This window comes from Ananas comosus, linkage group 11 (assembly GCF_001540865.1).
Source record: "Ananas comosus cultivar F153 linkage group 11, ASM154086v1, whole genome shotgun sequence".
In the NCBI taxonomy this organism is placed as follows: domain Eukaryota; kingdom Viridiplantae; phylum Streptophyta; class Magnoliopsida; order Poales; family Bromeliaceae; genus Ananas; species Ananas comosus.
In genome coordinates this window covers 9,084,583-9,104,690 of record NC_033631.1, presented here as the reverse complement: position 1 = coordinate 9,104,690, position 20,108 = coordinate 9,084,583, and the positions used below count along the sequence as shown (strand labels likewise).

At 34.0% G+C, this 20,108-nt stretch overlaps 2 protein-coding genes across 4 annotated transcripts; one reads left to right on the top strand and one right to left on the bottom strand.

The window, feature by feature from the left end:
* On the top strand, positions 3,945 to 7,961 carry LOC109717832 (ras-related protein RABA1f-like). The gene is made up of 2 exons (XM_020243762.1): positions 3,945 to 4,377; positions 7,205 to 7,961. The coding sequence occupies exons 1-2, from the start codon at positions 4,160 to 4,162 to the stop codon at positions 7,635 to 7,637; spliced, it is 651 nt and encodes a 216-aa protein (XP_020099351.1). The 5' UTR covers positions 3,945 to 4,159; the 3' UTR covers positions 7,638 to 7,961.
* On the bottom strand, positions 9,093 to 16,207 carry LOC109716898 (28 kDa heat- and acid-stable phosphoprotein-like). 3 transcript variants are annotated; one of them, XM_020242508.1, is made up of 8 exons: positions 15,949 to 16,207; positions 15,233 to 15,270; positions 14,777 to 14,851; positions 14,582 to 14,665; positions 13,837 to 13,871; positions 11,171 to 11,256; positions 9,872 to 9,937; positions 9,093 to 9,470 (listed from the first exon to the last, which is right to left on the bottom strand). In XM_020242508.1, exons 1-8 carry the CDS (start codon positions 16,013 to 16,015, stop codon positions 9,436 to 9,438), a joined length of 486 nt encoding a protein of 161 aa, XP_020098097.1. In that variant the 5' UTR covers positions 16,016 to 16,207; the 3' UTR covers positions 9,093 to 9,435. The 3 variants fall into 3 exon arrangements, with proteins under 3 accessions (XP_020098097.1, XP_020098098.1, XP_020098099.1); XM_020242509.1 differs by having other exon boundaries at positions 14,777 to 14,848; XM_020242510.1 differs by lacking the exon at positions 14,582 to 14,665.

The window sequence follows — 20,108 nt, the reverse complement described above, 5'->3', positions numbered from 1 at the left end:
GTTTTGAATATCCATCTTTGAATATAAAAATCAAAATAGTTTACCATTATATGGTTAGAAACTGTATAAATCTGAAATTTACGTAGTTCGGTAACTATCTACATTTACAAAGAAAACAAGAGAGATTATTTACTATACGTCAATGTGAAGAAATGAAAAGATAACCTTACACCTTATATTTCTTCATATAGAAAAATAAAAGTCTTTTAATAAAACCCATCTTTCTTTTATTCCAACGAAAAAGTTTATACAAAGTACAAAAAAATACTTTCTAAAAAATCATAATCGAGAAAACTAAATTAGAGAAATATAAAAATTCTGATCAAATCCTTTATGTCGTTACTTTGAAAGATCTGAGCCGCTCAGGCAACTGGTCGAAAACCTCTGCTTTGCTAGCAACTTCAACCCGAACCCGAACCCGACTCCAAACCCGAGACCCGAATCCGAACCCGAACCCGAACCCGACGAATTTTAAAAATCCATATCCAAATCCGAATCAGACCAAAAATCCGAAATCTGAACCCGAACCCGAACCCGAACCCGAAAATTTGAACCCGAAACAATTATTTCTTTTTCTAATATTTCAAAATATATTATATTAAATCTAAAATTTTAAAATATAAATTCAAATATAACATCAAATATTTATATATATATTATATATAATACAAAATAAATTCGGGTTTGGGTCGGGTTCGGGTTCGAGTCGAGTACAATCATCCATATCCGAATCGCGATCCGTCGGGTTTCTATTTTTGATATCCATATCCGAATCCATATCCATGTCCATCGGATATATCCGTTTCATTCGGGTTCGGATTCGAATAAAATTTCGAGTATTCATACCCATTGACATCCCTACCCGAAGTCGCATGTGAGGCCGTTGCCCACTGTTCGGTATGCAACCGTATATGTAGGTGTAGTGCTAACTTCTCGTCCTGTTCCAATTCATAATCAACATGAATTAGAATAGCTTACTGAAAACCAAGCCTGAGCCTACTTAGATTTCCTGAATGATTCCACCACAAGAGTCTAACTTTAATTTATGACATAAATCTTCATGAATTGGATCTACACTAGGGACGTAAACAGGACGGATCCATGTGCGGGATGAGTCTTTCACCTCTCGCTCCATTTATTATCAGATCGGGGGCAGATTTGAAACGAGTTAATTTTAATTTTATTTTTTGGCCACCGCTTGCCGCTCTCTATTGGGAGCGGATCAGGACAAAAGTGTGTTTTTGGTGTATATTTTTAGCGGATCAAGATGGATCAAAGAAAGAAAGGATTTTTCGTCTTCCGCTTTATTTATTTGGCGGATCGAAATAGAACGAAATTATATTTTTCTACAATTTTAATTACATCACTTACCGCTCCATTCGGGCCGGATTGAGTAGGAGCTCTACCAACCCGAATCCATGTGCATCCCTAATCTACACCACCAAACCAATAATAATAATTAAAAAAGGCTCAATTTACAACATAAATAACAAAATTTTCTATCTGTGGCATAATGATGATTGTTTAAACAATGAAACTTCTAGGATCAAATGTGAAATATTGAGATCAATAAAATATTTGCTGTGGTGTAACCTCATGTTACCTTGTTCATTTGTTTTGCTCCTCCCCTAGCTCCCTGTGCTTCATTTCATCTACAATGGCTGCATCAATTTTGTGTTGGCATTGTTTTCCTCACTTTCGTAGTTAGGAACTACAAAATCGTTAGCTTTTTCGGGCTTTGTTTGAAATTGTGTGTCTAAAAGCACTTGCTTTTATGTTTCGAAAGATCAAAAAATTCCAAAATATTTTTATTTTTTTCTTCAAATATTATACTTTTTGGCCTTGCAAAACTTAAAAACTAAAAAGGGAAAACTTCAAAACCTCCCATGTGGTTTCATTGTTTTTCACTTTAGTACCCTGTTGTTTAAAGTGTATCAATTTGCCCCCATGTGGTTTCGTTTTTATCTTTTCGGTAGCTTTTTCGTTAATATTTTATTAAATTATATAAAAAAAATTTCAGATACCCATCTAGATTTATCAAATATTCACTTTAGTACCCTTTAATTTTAACTTTATCACTGATTTAAAAAATAATAATAAAATTGATAAGAAAAAGAGAAAAAAGAAACCACAAGGGGACAAATTGATACATTTTAAACTACAGAGGGGGTAAAGTGAGAAATTACGAAACCACAGGGGGGGTTTTGAAGTTTTCCCTAAAAACAAATGTTTTTAGCAACTCAATCCTAAACTACGCCTTGGTCTTTACTTTTATGAGCAACAGACTATAAAATCACGAGAAACAACATTTTTTTTTTTTTTTCTATAACAGTGCAATCTTTTTCTTTTATTTTTCGATGATTGGGTGAAGAGACAGCTAAGCAAATTCGACCCGACCTGCCCTACCGCTCCCGTCTAATTTTTGTTCTTGGCTCAGGCTCTATGTAGTTCATCTAAAGATTCGAGCCATAAAATTTCTCAATTTTGACACAGGATACTTATTAGATCAAATAGAATGATTTTGTCGAATCTAGAATAATATCAATCCAATCCATTTTATGAATAAAATGTGACCAATTAACCAACCAATAAAACTATTTGTTACAAATAATATTTGATTATTACATCGAAACATATAAATGTTGACTCATCTGGCTAACGTTGAACTTGCTAAATGAAGTAATAGAAAAATTAGATTATTCAGGAATAAACGGGTTGGTCTCAAATTATAAGACCCGCGAAAATCGTCACTGGGCTGGCGGTTTAAATTTTGTTTCATTTCGCCTTCAAACTTTTAACACTTGATTGGACACGATTTGGCCTGGCCCGGGCAATTTGGACTAATCATTTTGGACTAATCTTGGACTTAAAACTATGTAGCAAACTTTAAAGCTGGGCCACACAATATTAACCTGGAACAAAACAGGCCTGATCCAAACATGGACCGAAAAAAAAACAAAAAATCAAATATATTTTGGGTAAAAGCATTTTGTACTTATCTTTGGGATTAGTGATAATTGCCCAATTGATTTTGATTTGAAAAATTAATTTTAATTAAAAAGTTGAAAACAGAAGAGCATTTGGCTGGGGATTGCAGAAATTTTTTTTTTTTTTTTGAAGAACTTGTGTAAATATATGGGGTAAATTCGACCACATTATCACTTTCTTACACAAAACACAATCCATGTGCGTAGGCATATGTATATATATTTATATATATTTGGGTTAATTTTAAACATATTGAATTATAAATATATTTCTACAAAATTCGACTTTTTATATTTATTTCTCCAAAAATCAAGTGATATTCATATTTGCTCCTCTGGTTTATGACCGTTATAGTGTTGTTTATTTTTTAACAAAAAAAATAAATAAAATAATATTTTTGCTATCATAAATATATTTATTCAAAAGCCCCAAATGTTTGAATTATAGAGAAATATCCATCTAAAAATTTTCAAACGGTTATCTTCTTTCTTTCTACCATCACAACTAATATAACAAGGGTAAAAATATTAATTTACCTCATTCACTAATAAGGATTAAATATTTGAGCTATGGTTAACTATATTTTCTTAACGGATTCAAACATGAGAACGTTAGGACTTTTGTAAGGATAAATATGAAAAGTTGAAATTTATAGTGATATATTTGCTATTCGATATGTTTACGGTGAGCTTTATGCAATTAACCTATAAATTAATAAATTATTATATATATAACTTTTTGACTTTTGTTTTTATTTTAAAGAGGATAATTTTTGGGTCCAGTAGACCCGGTGCAATCAGGTGGACGGTCTTTTTGTCTCAGTTGATCGATAACCTCGGTCGTTTCCTTAACGAGTTGAACTTTTCGGTTGCTTTCGCCAGCTAACACCACACGTCGTTTTCTTTTCCTCCTCGCCTATAACTCATTTCCTCTCTCTCTCTCTCTCTCTCTCTCTCTCTTTCTCTCTAAAGCACCCGACGTTTCCCTCCACACCCCCCCCTCTCGCCATGCGAAGAACCTCCGCGGCGACGACCCATTTCTCCCTCTTAGGGTGATCGAAACCCCGCTCCACATCTCATCTAGGGCACCGATCTCATCGCCGGAGCGGCGGCGGCGGCGGCGGCGGCGGCGGAGGAGGAGGAGGAGGAGGAGGAGGAGGAAGGGGAAGGGGATGGCGTATAGGGCGGACGACGACTACGACTACCTCTTCAAGGTGGTTCTGATCGGGGACTCGGGCGTGGGGAAATCGAACCTCCTCTCCCGCTTCACGCGCAACGAGTTTAGCCTCGAGTCGAAATCCACCATCGGCGTCGAGTTCGCCACGAGGAGCATCCATGTCGACGACAAGGTCGTCAAGGCCCAGATTTGGGACACCGCGGGACAAGAGAGGTGCCCTCTCCCTTTTCCTTTTCCTCTTCTTTCCCCCTCTCGATTTGGTGCATCCGATCTCCTCTGATCGGTGTTGTTTAATTCGTTGTATAGTTGTTTGTTGGTTATTTCGATCGGTTTCGGATGCTTCGGTTTCAGATCGGGTGGATCTGTTGTTATAATTGGTGATTGGTTGGAGAAATAGGGTCTTAGGGATGACATCTTGGTAGGATCCTTTTCGTTCTCTTCACAGCTTTATATGAATTTGATATATGTGAATGGACTTTCCAAAGCGTCTACATATTATGGAATTATTTATTGATTCGTTCTATAGATTTTGAGGTCTATTAATGCTTGGGGACCTTCTTTCGAACTCTTAGGAGAAGTGATTTTTGATCTCATTTTTGCCTAGTCTTACAACGTTCATGTATTCAACTCAATTTTGACAAATAGTGTATTATGTCAATCACTAATCCCAATATCTTCCGTGATTTTTGTAACAAGAACTTACCCAGATGTTTTCTTGCTGATCTACTTGGTTAAATTGTTGTCTTAATGATGTTGCTTAGTTTGGCAAAGAAGGAAGGAAAGAATCGAATCGTATAATACAAGGGAAAAGAATAGAGTGATTTTCTTGACAGAAATTCAGCATCTAAATGTTTTGCAACCTACCGTTCGCTTTCTAAGATATTGTAGATCAGGAACTTCAGCGACATATTTGTTGTTCTATAGGGAAATTGTTCTATAGGGAACAAAGGGGCCTATGGGCAATCAAGAACTCCTAGGTTTTAATTAAAGTGCGGACGAGCTAAATCACATAATGACTTTCAGTGAGAAACAAATTTTAGGCTAAATTACAAAATTTTCGTCTCTAGCTTGTTTCTTAATTGTCCCCTGCATAAAAAATTGCATCAATTTTTGCATGTACTTTGTCAGTGTCTCAAATAGGTCCTAAGTTTTGGGATGCTTGTTGAATTTGGATGGAAAACTTGATGAAAATGTGTTGGCAGATGTCAACAATAATGCTTAACAGAGTATAACTGTATAACCATGTTAGTCAAATAAATTGCCTAACAAGTTGTCAATTTTGATAACTTTAGTAAAGTGTTTCTCTTTTATTTTGTTGTTTTTATATGGATCAATGTGATATGCCAAACCACTAGAGTGAAGTGTTATAGCCGAATTCAACAATTACCCTAATTTTTTGGGCCTAATTGTGACAATAGGATAAAGTGGGAATTGATAAACTTTTTATGCAGGGGGTTTATTGGCACACAAGCTAAAGTGAAAGGTTCCCCACCCCACAACACCCCCCCTACCCCCAACCTGTAATAAAGCCTAAATTGTAACTAGCACTTTGCTAGAAATCTGGAAAATGTTAACAAATTACATCTTAGTGGTGTTCTGATTTTGTGAGAGGGTAGAAATGCTTTCTTGGATGAGACTTCATGAGAAACCATAAAAGAGAAATTTGGCTTTTATTAAGATTTCCTTGGATAAATTTGTACCCAGTGATTGACCAGTGTAACAGACCAATCGGCTTGTTTGTGAATCTCATGCAGTCAATTAAGTCAATTAACGAATGTTACTATAAGAACATTCTTGATTTCCTTTTGGTGTTATTTTTCTGCAAGTTGTTTCAGAAGTTGTGAGCTCATAAAATCTTGGGTCATAGTTTGACACTAGGTTGCCTTTTCCCCCTTTTTTCTAATCTTGATCATTGTACAATGTAGGCACTAGATATGTTCCTTGTACTTTATATTGTTCCGGGGCATGCAGTTTCCAAGAGTGTAGTATGATTTGTCCTAGGTGATCTTCTTTGCACCTATTTATCTATAATATTGGATGTTCTCTTGTGGGTTTTCTATGTCGTCTAGTTGAAGTTGATGAAGGTCATTTCCAAGAAAAAAAAAAGAAAAGTGTCCTTCTTCATGCTTACTTTCTATTTACATGTATAATATTGGGTGTACTCTTGCGGATTTTCTGTGTCATCTAGGTAAAGTTGATGAAGGTCATTTAAAAAAAAAAAGTGTCCTTCTTCATTCTTACTTTCTAGTTACGTATATGGATATCATTTCTAATGGTCTTCGGGGACAAGTGCAAAATAGTAGATAGCTTTTCTATTTACACATTATGGTAGCATAAGCTCTTCCAACAATGGTAGTGTTGTAATTTGTCTGCATTTATAGTTGGTACTCTGCACCATCAACCTTAGCTAGGTCAAGTTCCTGTACAAACCTGCATCTTATTTTAGGCATCAGCTTGCAATAATTCAGAATTATAGTAGAAAATTGTTGTTTTCGTGTGCTGTGCATTTTGGCTGGAAACTAAACAAGCTAAAGTGAACTATTATCTTTTAACTGCTTAACTAGAGAAGCATCACTAATGAACTGGACGGTCTATTTGGCCTCACGAAGCTGCCATTGAAGACATTTTATATCATTCTAGCAATCTTCCGATAATTGCACCTTGTATACTCCATGGGTTTTCCTTGGTATCTTATTTGTCACACATTCGCCATTATATAGCTGCACAAGTGCAGAAAGCCTAAGAAATATTTGGCTGTTAAGATTGCTGGTCCATACAAATTGATATTTTAGAAGTGATGATCCATCTCAAATTCTTTCTTTCATTTATGTGCCATCCAATGTTATGGGAATGAATAGCGATTTTCTTTATTTGGATTGATCGTGTTGCTCAAGTTGTAGCAGCATCCGATTATTATTCTTTCCAGGATGCCCATGCCCTCTCTATTTCACTTACCAAAGAACAGTTAAACAAAGTTTGTAGAGTGTCATTTTGGTAAAACCAACTTAACCTGATCTTTTACCTGTTCCCGTCTTAATAGATACCGAGCAGTCACGAGCGCATACTACCGAGGGGCTGTGGGTGCCCTAGTAGTCTATGATGTAACCCGCCACATTACATTCGAGAATGTGGAGAGGTGGCTGAAGGAGTTACGGGACCACACAGATGCCAACATCGTGATCATGCTGGTGGGCAACAAGGCGGACCTGCGCCATTTACGGGCCGTGTCCACCGAGGACGCCAAGGCCTTTGCCGAGAAAGAGAACACCTTCTTCATGGAAACTTCCGCCCTGGAAGCGTTGAACGTGGAGGCTGCCTTTACCGAGGTGCTCACGCAGATCTACCGCGTGGCCAGCAGGAAGGCCCTGGACATCAGCGGCGACCCATCAGCTCCACCGCGGGGGCAGACCATCAACGTGGGGTCCAAGGATGATGTATCGGCCGTGAAGAAGGTCGGCTGCTGCTCAGCTTAGATACCCTGAATGTGTTTTTACAGTCTATGGCATTGTTATTACTGAAGGATATGGCTCACAAAAACCTTTTTTTCGGAATGCATTGAGGTGCTTAAGACGCACTGAAATATGGGGGGAGAAAAAAATAGGGTTTTAAAATCCGGGTTCTTTTATTGTTCATTTACACACTGGATTTTTTTTGTTTTCTTTTTTTTTTTCCAGTTGATGTATTGTTTGTTAATAGTACACCTCTATTGCACTTTAGTAATTGCTTTGACTTGGACATTTTGTACGTCATTTACATTTAATTTTTGTATGGATAAATGATTGCTTCATTGCTTTTCATGCTGTTTTCTTGCCGGACTTCCATTTTGAGGAAAAAGTCTTCGTCGCTGTGTCATATATGATGACATGAAACTCTAATTACGAATAATATAATAATTTTATAATAAAATTATTTTTTTTAAAAAATTATTATTGCAGTTATGTATAATGGGAAAGCTTCTGATTGAATGTCCCTTATTTTTACATATAATGCGTGAGGGAGGACTTTTCTTCTCTAGGATGCTGTTTTTATTTTCAGGTATTCTTTTTCCGTCTTTGCCACCTTAAACACGTCTTCCAGTTTTTGTCACTTTAAACATGCGTCTGGCCTAGTACGGAATCATGCACGGCACGGTGCGTACTAGGTCATACCAATGCATGCAAATTATAAAAAAAATATATACGTACCGATACATAATGATATAAAAAATTTATTTTTTTTAGCAACAAAATTTTCTAGTTGTTTACTATATATTTTTATCAAATCTTTTGAATTTTATTAAAAAAATTACTTACTAATTTAAAGTAAAAAAAAATTTAAACTGTACAATCAACACGCGGGTTGTATCGGTGCTGCTATCTTATTGACACGATACTGTACGGTAGATACGACTTATGCCGATGGATACTTAAATCCTTACATTAAAGTCCTATTTAAATGTTGAAATAAATTATCTAAGAATAATTATTCCGTACAAAAATATTCTAGTTGATTGTAACAAAAAAGTAAAGTTCGATTTTTTTTCTTTTTGAAAAATCTTGCTATTCATAATTTTGACACAATAGCATATCTCATCTACAAAATAGTTTATCTTCTAAAAAAATAGTTAGAAAACTGAGTATAATAATTCAATTTTAGATTTTTATTATATTTTTCATTGTCCTAATATATAAATATTTCAAGTAAATCATGAAGGTATGCCGAACAAGATATTCATACATCCCAAATAAGGCATAAAGGAAATATTTTTTGCTGCTGTTATCTAGAATTTTGTTTGCAACAACACTGTGGATTGAGAGCCTGCTCCGGTAACATATGTACCAAACTGGTCCAATCCGCAAATATATATCTATTATTTATTAATCTAGTAACTACCTACCCAAAATACTTAAAAAACTCAAATTATTCGTACATGTAAAGTGCGAATGAAGTTTCAGAGAGTTTTGAGGTAAATTCACCTCCACGATTCATTGTTCCGCATGGTTCTCACAATATCACTGCAGAGTGCAGATAGCCAGACACCGTACAAGTAGAATACGCAAGATTAAAGCATTTAAAATCAGATTCCACAAGAGACGTTAGGTAACTAATTCGATACGCTGCCATTATTGGTAAAGCTCACTAACTAATGACACAGAACACAACGACCCAATGGCGCACACAATTACTATTTTACAGTTTTCTTTTCCGGATATCAATAAAAAATGTAATAGAGTAAAGCATACACTAGAAATACAGAAATTGTTAATATAGCAGAAGAGTTCGGACAGGGCGTTACTTGCGTGCTTCGACCTTCTTCTGTTCTTTGGCTGGCAAAATATGAGAGATCTATTAATTTTAGTGCATAATTTAGTGTAGTCAGAGCAACTAAAGAAGAAAAGGAGACACACAAACATCGATGCAAAAGTTCATCGAAGAACTAAGAAGCAAAAGATAATGTAAGCTCCACACGATTACATGATAGGAAATACAAATTATTTTAAGCTCCTCATGGCCTATGCGAGAAAAGAGAGAATATTTGACATTCATCAAATTCTCTGCTAACCATTGCTGCAAAAACTGGAGCTCAAAAGAATTGAGGCAATCCCTAATTGTGCTAGAACTTTCTAGTGCAAACAGTCGCGAGCTCTTACAACAAAGAGCATGACAAATTTCATATTATGCAGCGGCAATCCAACATAAGAGAGACAACAGTATAGAAGATAAATACCAGCTTTTTCCTCGTCTCTTTTCTTTGCAGCTTCGGCCCTTTGTCGTCGTATTAAAGCAAGGCGCTCTGCAAATGGATAAAGTAGAAGGTTATCTTCTTCTATGCTACTCAAGGAGCTCAATTAAGATAAAACAAGTACTAAATGCTATGGATACATAGGCTACTTATTTTCTTTATACGAGTAGAAAAGAGTGATTCTAGACTCAGCACAGTTTACTATCAAGAAAATTCCGTTAAGCACAAGGCTGAGAAAAGGCTGAAAAGCAGGTCTTGATCCAACTGGTAATATAACTAGGGTTGACGCACCTAAAATGTTTGAGCCAAAACAGAATCAAGTCATACAACCTAGCCGACCCAACTCATTGATGCCTATACTGGCGGACCCTCCTTACTACATGTGAAACATCAAAGAAATCAATGCGACAAATCAAGCACCAAGTCAATTCGTAGGGCTCTTATCAAATTGAAGTAGCACTTTTTTTGGATTTTGGACAATCTTCTAGTTGTAGTGATTGATATTTTAATATAGACATGGGTGAAAAAAAATGGCTTAAAAAGTATTAAGACACGTGATCATAGGATAACCCAAATTATGTGCCACCTTTGACAACGGCCTCCTCTAAATGAAGTTCCCTTTCACAAAAGGCACAGCTCATCTGCCTTTCTGGTTTTTAGAAGGACAATTAACAAATATATGATAGTTTTCCCATGCCAAAACTAAGGTTGGATTAAAGGTACATAGAATTAAAAGTGTGAAGATATATTGCATAGTTGTTACATATTGGAGATACTTCTTACTACCCTGAAATTGTAAGTAACAATACTGATGATAAAGATTGATTATCATCTAACTACAAAAGGACTCTGATACGACACAGACGCGAGGGCAGGCATGCAAGTGCCTCTTCAACATCCCAGCGGATGATTACATGTGCATATTCATAAGCACCACTCCATACGCATTCTGGCCACATTGTGGAGGGGCAGTATGGTGCTAAAAGTTGAAATGCATGCTAAAGTAGGAAAAAAAAAAAAGGGGAAAAAATATTCAGTTTTTGCAAATTCAAGAAAAAAGTGGGTTTTTTTTAATTCTTAGCAGAAGAACAAACATAAAGGTTTGCTGGCCTAGAAACTTCTAAACCACTGTGTATGAAGGCCATTTTAAATGTAAAAGCATCTTCTTAAACATAAACACATTGGCACCATCAAAAAGAGAGGGTGAACAATTCAGCCAAATAAAACAAGAAAGCTTTGCTACTTTTAAGCAGACCAAGAAATAAAGATCTTTTCTAGTTTTACCTAAATCTTTTCTAGCTTGCTCTGTCTTTCCTTGCTCCTGAAGCCTCATGTATCGCTCGCGAGCTTTCTGTTTCTCTATCTCCTCCCTTCAACAAAGAGGTAGTAACTATATTACAACCAACAGTTAGCTTGTATGAGAAATAAAACATTATAGGGCATCCTTAAAACTGTAATGAGATAAAAGCCCAGAAAGCAGATAATCACTATGTCTAGAAGTCACTGGCTACTTCATTTGAACTTTATATATATATATATATATATATAGAGAGAGAGAGAGAGAGAGAGAGAGAGAGAGAGAGAGTCCGGATACTATACTATCGATAGTACCAAGCTCTTGGTACTATCGAGTTTTCTGCCTATAGATCTACCATTTGATTATTTGTACCCGTTAGATTATACCATTCAACCAACCACCTACTCAACCCTAGGGGACCACTATTATCCTAACCGGGGACCATTATCATCTTAACCGACATTCTTTCATCAAGCACTTGATACTATCGATAGTATAGTAGCATAATTCTATATATATATATATATATATAGAGAGAGAGAGAGAGAGAGAGAGAGAGAGAGAGAGAGAGAGAGAGAAAGTAGGGTTACGGTGCTATTAAGAGCACAACAGCCCTTGTGCTCTTAAGTTTCTAACCATCCATCAACTTTGATGGATGGTTAGGATGAGAGAGAGAAGATAAATTGGGGAGATATTCAAAGAGAAGAGAAATTGAGAAACCTAATTTCTCTACAATTTCTCTTCTCTCTCTCACCCTAACCATCCATCAAAATTAATGGATGGTTAAAAACTTAGGAGCACAAGGGCTGCTGTGCTCCTAATAGCACAGTAGCTCTGCTCTCTCTATATATATGTATATATTTATAGTATTTTTTGAGTTTTGAACTTTCTCAAAGGCGGGATATCGCACGAAATTACGAAAAGATATATTTATATGGCAGTGAATCTTCACAACCTAGGAAATTGTAGCTTTTTGTCAATTTAAAATTATTTCTTCAAAATGTGTATTGGTTGGTTTAATAGAAAATATGAGATAGGATGAAGGAAGGTGGGAGCGGTGATAATTGCTGAAGTGGCGGCCCAGGTCTAGGCAATGATTCCTCCAAAAGAAGGTCTATGAATGTTTTTGAATGTTAAATGAAGTTCTCTTAATGAACGTTTCAACTAGCTTTTTGGAGTGATATAAACAGGTTTCTGACTACAATATCATTGACTCCACAAAGCAATATCAAGAGTCTATCTCAATTATTCAACAACAAATCCATAGACAGCTTAATGACTAGTTCATTCTTATATTCTCTTTCATTAATATACTGAATCATATATATATATATATAGTATTACTATTATATAATATTATATAAGAGTCCTGCGTGCTATGCTATGATAGCACAAGCACTTGTGCTATCAAGTTTTCTGCCGTTAGATTAACCCTTGATTTTTTTTACCGTTAGATCATACTATTCAACCAACCACCCACTCAACCCTAGGGGCCCACATCATCCTAACCACACATCTTACAATCCAATGGCCAAAAACTTGGTAGCACCAATGATTGGTGCTATTAATAGTATATTAGCCTAGTCTATATATATATATACGACTTGGTGCTATTAATAGCATAGTAGCCGGACTCTATATATATATATATATATATATATATATATGAATTAGGCTACTATACAATCTATAGTACGGGAGCTCCCGTACTATAGTTTGTTTTCGATCTTAGGCGCGTTCAATCAACATCCACACCGTTAAATATGATCTAGGGTATATGAAGTCTTTAGGAATAAAATTTTAGTTCTTTTCGATATCATTTACTTAGTAAATAAATTATGTCAAAATGGACGGTGGGAATTGAATACCTTTAAATTTGAGCATAAGGATATTTAAATTCAAGATCAAGAATGTTAACCTTAATCTATATAGTTTAAAGAATTTTCTATCAAAATTTGAAGAAATTTAGATTCTTCTACACCGTTAAACTCCAAATTCGTTATAATAGCCATTGAAATTTGACAATTTTGAAATGTTTTGATCATAAAGTAAACTATATTGAAAAAATATAAAATTTTATTTCTAAAAACTTTAAATACCCTAGATCAGTTTTAACGATGTGGATCGTTGATTTGAACGCCCGAAGATCGAAAACAACACTATAGTACGGGAGCTCCCGTACTATAGATAGTATAGTAGCCGGACTCTATATATATATATATAATCTTTCAACCAGTTTTCAATGTAATATGATCGAGTTTCTGATGGAAATTTCACAAAACATTATCAAGAATATATCTTAAACATTAACTAACAAGACTAGAGACAGCTTAACGACTTGTTCATTATTACATATAATTATATTCATACTGGTTACTTTATATGCACCTACTAATTAAGTTCATACACCATTTAATTTCATAAAGTTCATATCAATTGTCATAGCACATCAGAATTTATTATTCTTCATTAAGGTCATACATTTGTAGCGATCTAATACTTCTTAATCATAAAATAAAGCTAGCGCAAATGATTCAGTTGTGAACCTCAATATCTAGTCTATTATATACATTCAATGGAATGGACTCTAGGAAGAACAGTCGTACAAAAGACAATAAGTATTTCTTGAAAGTAATAACACACAAAAACACACCTTTCACGTCTCGAGAGTTCAGTTGTTCTACCAAGCTGCACAGAAGTACCAAAATTATCATTTATGTGTAACTGATTAAACAGCTGGAAATCAACAATATATTAATTTGGAAAAGCAGGAAACCGACAAGAAAGAAATTACTAGCAAAGGTAATTACATTTCACAAATAAAAGCAACAGCATATTGCTAGTATTCATCAAACTAAGAGATCAATAAGCTGGCAACAGTGCTAAGATCCTACGTTAAAGATATATTTACAAATACTTTAAGAGCTCGAGCTAACAGATAATTGTATGATGGTATCTCTTGATCCTTTGAATACACATAGTGAAACATATCTAACCATAACCGAGCAATTTTCTTTTTTTATTTATTTTCTGCCACATGAAGTTTCCTTGATTTCCAATACGTTATTGGGACATGATTTTTCATAATTAACTAATCATGCACATAATTAGTAAACATGAAATGACCTTAAATTAGCAAACCATAAAGAAGATACAGGCAACAGGATTTTGTTAGAGCAAAACAACTATTTTAGATTACCACGTTAGTTACTGCATGAATGTTGAAATAACATAGTACCACACTTTGCGATTTTCATCCAATTTGTAAAGAAAGGAGAAATAGGTCAATGATGTATATGGATATGCAACAGAGGAAAGCAGAAAAAGTGAAAGCTTCTTGCGATACTAAGAATCATTGCCTATAAAACTAAAACAAGGAAATAAACTGTCCAACTTACATCAGCTTCTTTGGCTTTCACCGTCTTGGGTTTTACCAAGTTTGGATTTTCAATTTCTATAATACGCAGGGTACCTTTCCCTTTTTGTAAAGAATATAATAACATAGACGCAAATAAGATGAAGGAAAGCTATACATGAAAAACCAGAAAGAAGAACTGCAGAGGCAACAAGAATATTATTAAGAAAAGTTCCACCTGAGAATCTTCTTCAGAATCATTTTCAGATTCCTCTTCATGTTCTTCTCTTTCTTCATCTTCAGCTTGCTCCTGCTGCATTTAGAAGGTCTACATGTTAAGTGCAAAGGACAATTAAACAATCAACAAGCAGGTTTCAACAACCAAACATTGTAAAATTGTACCACAGAAAACGTAGAGTTCACAACAACTGACAAGAAACTCATCAATCATCATACAGGCAAACATAAATGGAGCAATATTAAACCATTACTATCATATATAGTAAAAAAATATGTAAAAAAATTCCATATCCAGAGAAACCCTTTGGAAGGTAGAATCAAACTCTTACCTCTGCACGCCACAGTACAACTGCTTAAATTAATGCTACATTATAATTAACAACATGCTTGCTTGACAACAATAAACTAGAACTGCAATAGGTGATATATTTATTTAGAAAAACAATGTTCAAACCTGCTTAAAGGTGCGTGGGCGAGCTGCAGTACCAGCAACTGCAGTAAATTGAAGGGCGGTAAAATTAGAAGTGCTGACAAAGACCAGAAAAGCAACTTTTAGAATATTATCACAGAGCGGTATAGTGTAAACATAGATTAACATGGTATGATAATCAATTTATGAAGAAATCTACTTGAAGCATGAGCTCATATTGTTCAACTTGCTCCAAACAATGTTTTCTCATCCAAGAGATCGCATGTGATAAACTCTCTCAGTCACTCACTTTCTATGTAAATGTTCTATATTCTTGCTCTCAGATATCTCATACCAGGACAATTTCCATCCATTTATCTTCGTGTGTAGATCAATCAGATTCTTTCTATTCCTATCGTTCACATCTTCTCCAAAAATAAAGGGTTAAAAAAAGAGGGCTCTTGCAACTTTTGCATTAACATATAATTTCTTATAAATCATCATAACAATTCGATTCTTTCACATTTCTCATAGGTTCAAAATCAAAATCTCAGAACATTTAGAGTTTACTCCATCGAAATCCAAAAAATTCACTCTCCGAATGAATCATCTAACACAAGTTCACAATGGTTAAATTACTAATTTCCTGCCAGAATCGGATCAGACCGACCAAAAATTCGAGCTTTCGACAAGATACAGCATCAACGTCTACAATTACAAAACCCTAGATGAAATGATCGGGAAAAAGGCGAGCGCGATACCCATCTCCTCGGGGGTGGAGAAGTTCCTGCGCCCCGTGGGCTTGCCCTTAAACTTTCCCCTGCCCATGGATTGAGAGCGAGAGGGCGAGGAGGCGGACGACGACGCGTAGAGATCGAGAGATCGAGAGGGTTTACGCTACCCCTCGCGAGTGTTGAGGAGGAGAACGAGGAGGAGGAGGGAGAGGAAGCGTCGGTGTTGGTGTTGGTGTTGGGGTTTCTCTCTCCTCTCAAACGCTGACGCTGTGAATGAACGCCACGCGCTCCGCCACTGGGCCGACTCCTTTTACAGGTCGCCGTCGGAATTTTCTTTTTTTTTTTTATATTAATAGACTTAAAAAAACATTATTAAATAATTAAAAAAATATTTTTTTAAAAAAAATTATTATATACATAATAATCATACTCATGTGGGAAATGAAACGCCATTTTTAAATACAATAAATTATTACCGTCTTCTTAAAAATATTAAAATTACTTTTAGAGTCTGATACTATATATTTTTTAAAGTTTGAATACAAAAATTTAATAAATTTAATAAAAATAATGAATAATTTATTATTTTTAGAAAGCTGTGAATATTTCATCAAAATTCACAGCTTTCCAAATGTGATAAATTATCTACCGTTTACATCTAATTTTACAAATGAAAATATCTAATGTTTATACTTAAAATTAAAGAATTCTATAAGCCTGGCCATCGAAAAATCCCTTAATCACCGAATCAGAGCAAAGCTACAATGGAGGCAAAAATATCTATATAAAAAATTGTATGGATATCCTCAAAATAGAAAAAAAAAAATAGCATGCCACTCAAAAGAAAAAGAATAAATTGAACATTTAGTCCTCATCCTATACGGCACGTGATACTTTATTTTTCAAATTTTAATTTATTATATTTTTGTTTAAATTTTTAAAACTATTATAATTAAATTTTATAATCCAATTTAGTTGATTAAATATTGAAGTATCACCAGTATAGAAATAATATAGCAATGTTGTGATTAATAATGTACCAATGTTTAAGATTTTTCACATCTTTTATATCAGTGATACATCACTATTTAGTTAACTAAATTAAATTGTAAAATTTAATTATAATAATTCTGAAAGTTTAAGATAAAAAAATGCTAAATTAAAGTTTAACGGAAGTGTTACCAAACTCATAGTTTGAGAAGCAAATATACAATTTATTGAAAAAAAAAAAAAAGCTACATGCACATTCTTTCATAAAATATAAATCTTACATTTTTATCATTCAAATATTGCATGATAGGGGGCCCACCTTATACACATGGTGGGCCCTCCTCATCTAACCACTCTTTGCTGATTTAGCTTAGCCAAATCGTCCGCCGAATTTGTGAAAAAGCCAAAAAAAAAAAAAAAGAAAAAAAGTACAGGTAAGCATAGCTCTACTTAAAAGTATATGGATACACTCAAATGGAGAAAGAGCAGGACTAGTTGTACGCTTCAATAGAGTGTAAATTTTAAATCTTATTTATTTAAAGAAAAAAAAAAAAAAAAAAGAAAAAAAGTACAGGTAAGCATAGCTCTACTTAAAAGTATATGGATACACTCAAATGGAGAAAGAGCAGGACTAGTTGTACGCTTCAATAGAGTGTAAATTTTAAATCTTATTTATTTAAAGATTCATATTTTTATACTACTTTTATTAATTTTTGAGCACTTAAAAATTCAAAGAAAAAATTATAAACTCTTGTACGATTGGTGTAAGATGTATGCTTTAGCTCTAGAATGTATAAATTGTTTGATAGTCGGCACTAATCATAATTTCAAAAACTTGAGACGTTAGAAATGAAGTCATAAATTTACTTGAAGTGAATAGGCATATAATGCTCGTGGATTTCGATTGTGAGTTGACCCAATCTAGTCATCATCGTGAGATACGATGCTAGCTTCTTTAAGTCAATAATTTTTTTTCCCCCAACAAAGCACTTGCCTCTTCTTTTCGGTACTTGCCCTTTTTTTTCATCACCCATAGAAATTTGTAGCATGCAGGAATCGAAACCACACCATGGATTTGATACTATTTATTAGATACTCGGTGCTAACCACAATTTTAAAGTAATTTGAAGGAAGGTGCGAATAGTTACAAAATCAACACCCCGCACACGAGATGTAATAGTTATGTGGTTAGAACCAAAGTAAGCGGTAGCATAAAAGATTTCCCCGAGGTCAAAAAATAAAAATGTTAGAATGAAAGATATTGACTGAGGTTAAAAAGATAAGAATGATTGATATAAAGCAAACTCGTCCATCTTACCAAAAGGATCATATCAAGAACATCAAGGACTTCAGATCTGATATGATCAATCTTTAACGATTCTGTTCATGACAAAAGTCAAATTGGGTAAGGTTACAATCAAAACTCGTAGGCGCTATATATCTATTTACTTTAAGTGAATTGGTCGCCTAATTTTTAACACATATAGTATTTTTTTATAGAAAAATATAGGCTATTGTAAATAAGTAATACTACTTGTTCATTGAAGAAATATGTGTAAATTTTACATATCATACTTGTCCAAGATTCAATCTTCACCTAATCTTATTAATTTTTTTTTCTAATTTTATTAACTCAAAGAAAATATTAGTCTTCAGAGAGATAGGTTGTATAATTTACACTCACATTTTGGGTGTGTAAGTATCATTGCTCTTTTTTTTTGGGATAAACTTGTTTATCCATATGGTTTAAAAATAGTTCAAAATATTACATTTAATTATTCTATACCATTAAATAGTAAATTGATGCTTTTTACAAACTATAGAATGGTACAACATAGCATATTTTACTATTATATGATTTGTACTTTACTATTTTGTGGTTTTTAAAAAATATTACTGTGCTATTCTGCTTAATAATAGGTCATTAAAGTGAAACAAGTGTAAAGTATGATTTTTTGAACCACAGAGTAGTAACTTGAAAAGTGCTAAATGAAGGGCACAAATTGAAATTATCCTTCCTTTTATTGAGACTCTCTCAATTTTGATTTGTCCGAAATTGATTAAATTTAACAGTTTAAACTCCTTTATAGTAAATAAAAGTAGATTAATTAAATTTGACAGTTTAAACTACTTCATAGTAAATAAACATAGATTAATTAAGGCTAATAACAAATTAGAACATAAAACTTAATAAACTTTTAAACTTAATAAACTAGGTGGAAGTCAAATAATAAAATAGGAGCTAAAAGAGTGTCGGTAAAAAATAATTAAAAAGTTGAGGGGCTTTTTTAAGAATGACCTACACTCAAGCTGTTTATATTGCATTTTCTTCCTTTTAGTTATTGTAAACTATAATTTAGCTCAAATCTGTTATAATTGCAACAAAATTTTATAATCCAATTTAGTTGACTAGATAATAACGTATACTCTTAATATTCAGCCATGACAATGTTTTAGTAGATTAAACAGTAATGTATTATTGATATTCGGCCATAACGATATTTTGGTTGACTAGACAATAATATAGTATACAATTTAATAGATTGGATAATACTACATTATAAAATTTATTGCAATATCTAGTTGCCGGATTCAAATTTGAGTCAGAAATTACAATAACTTAAAATTGTACCAAAATGTTACGCCGTCATAGTTTGAGGACCAAAGCTGCAATTTTGCCAAACTTTTATTCCAACTATAGGGAAGCAAAGCTGGAGAAAATAGTCTTCTTTGCTTCTTCAAGTTGGTATTAGCAATATCCGGTGTTAAATAAACCAACATAATTATTCTAGTCTATCCTAATGGCGAATAAATAACTAGAAAAAATAAAATAAAAAAAAACTTAAAAAAAAAAAGATTTGGAAGAATATGTCTAACTATTTGTAGTGGCTAAAAGAGCATCATATTCGTGAAGTATCTACTAGTGGAAGGTAAAAAGGGGGGAATGTATTCCGCTTTAGGAGAAGAGAAGAGGATGTTTGAGTTATGTGTAACTTTGGGACAATGTAGATTTACTTTTTCTTTTTCTTTTTCTTTTTCTTTTTCTTTTTTTTTTATCAAGCAACTAACTTAGGGAATCTTTGGTTAAAGCAAAGATTGTGTTCTAGAGATAAAAAGGTCATGAAAAGTAGTTCGTAGTTGCAATCTATGCCTATCTGTGGGGTGTTGATGGGTTGGGTCAGGTCCGGCGCAATTGA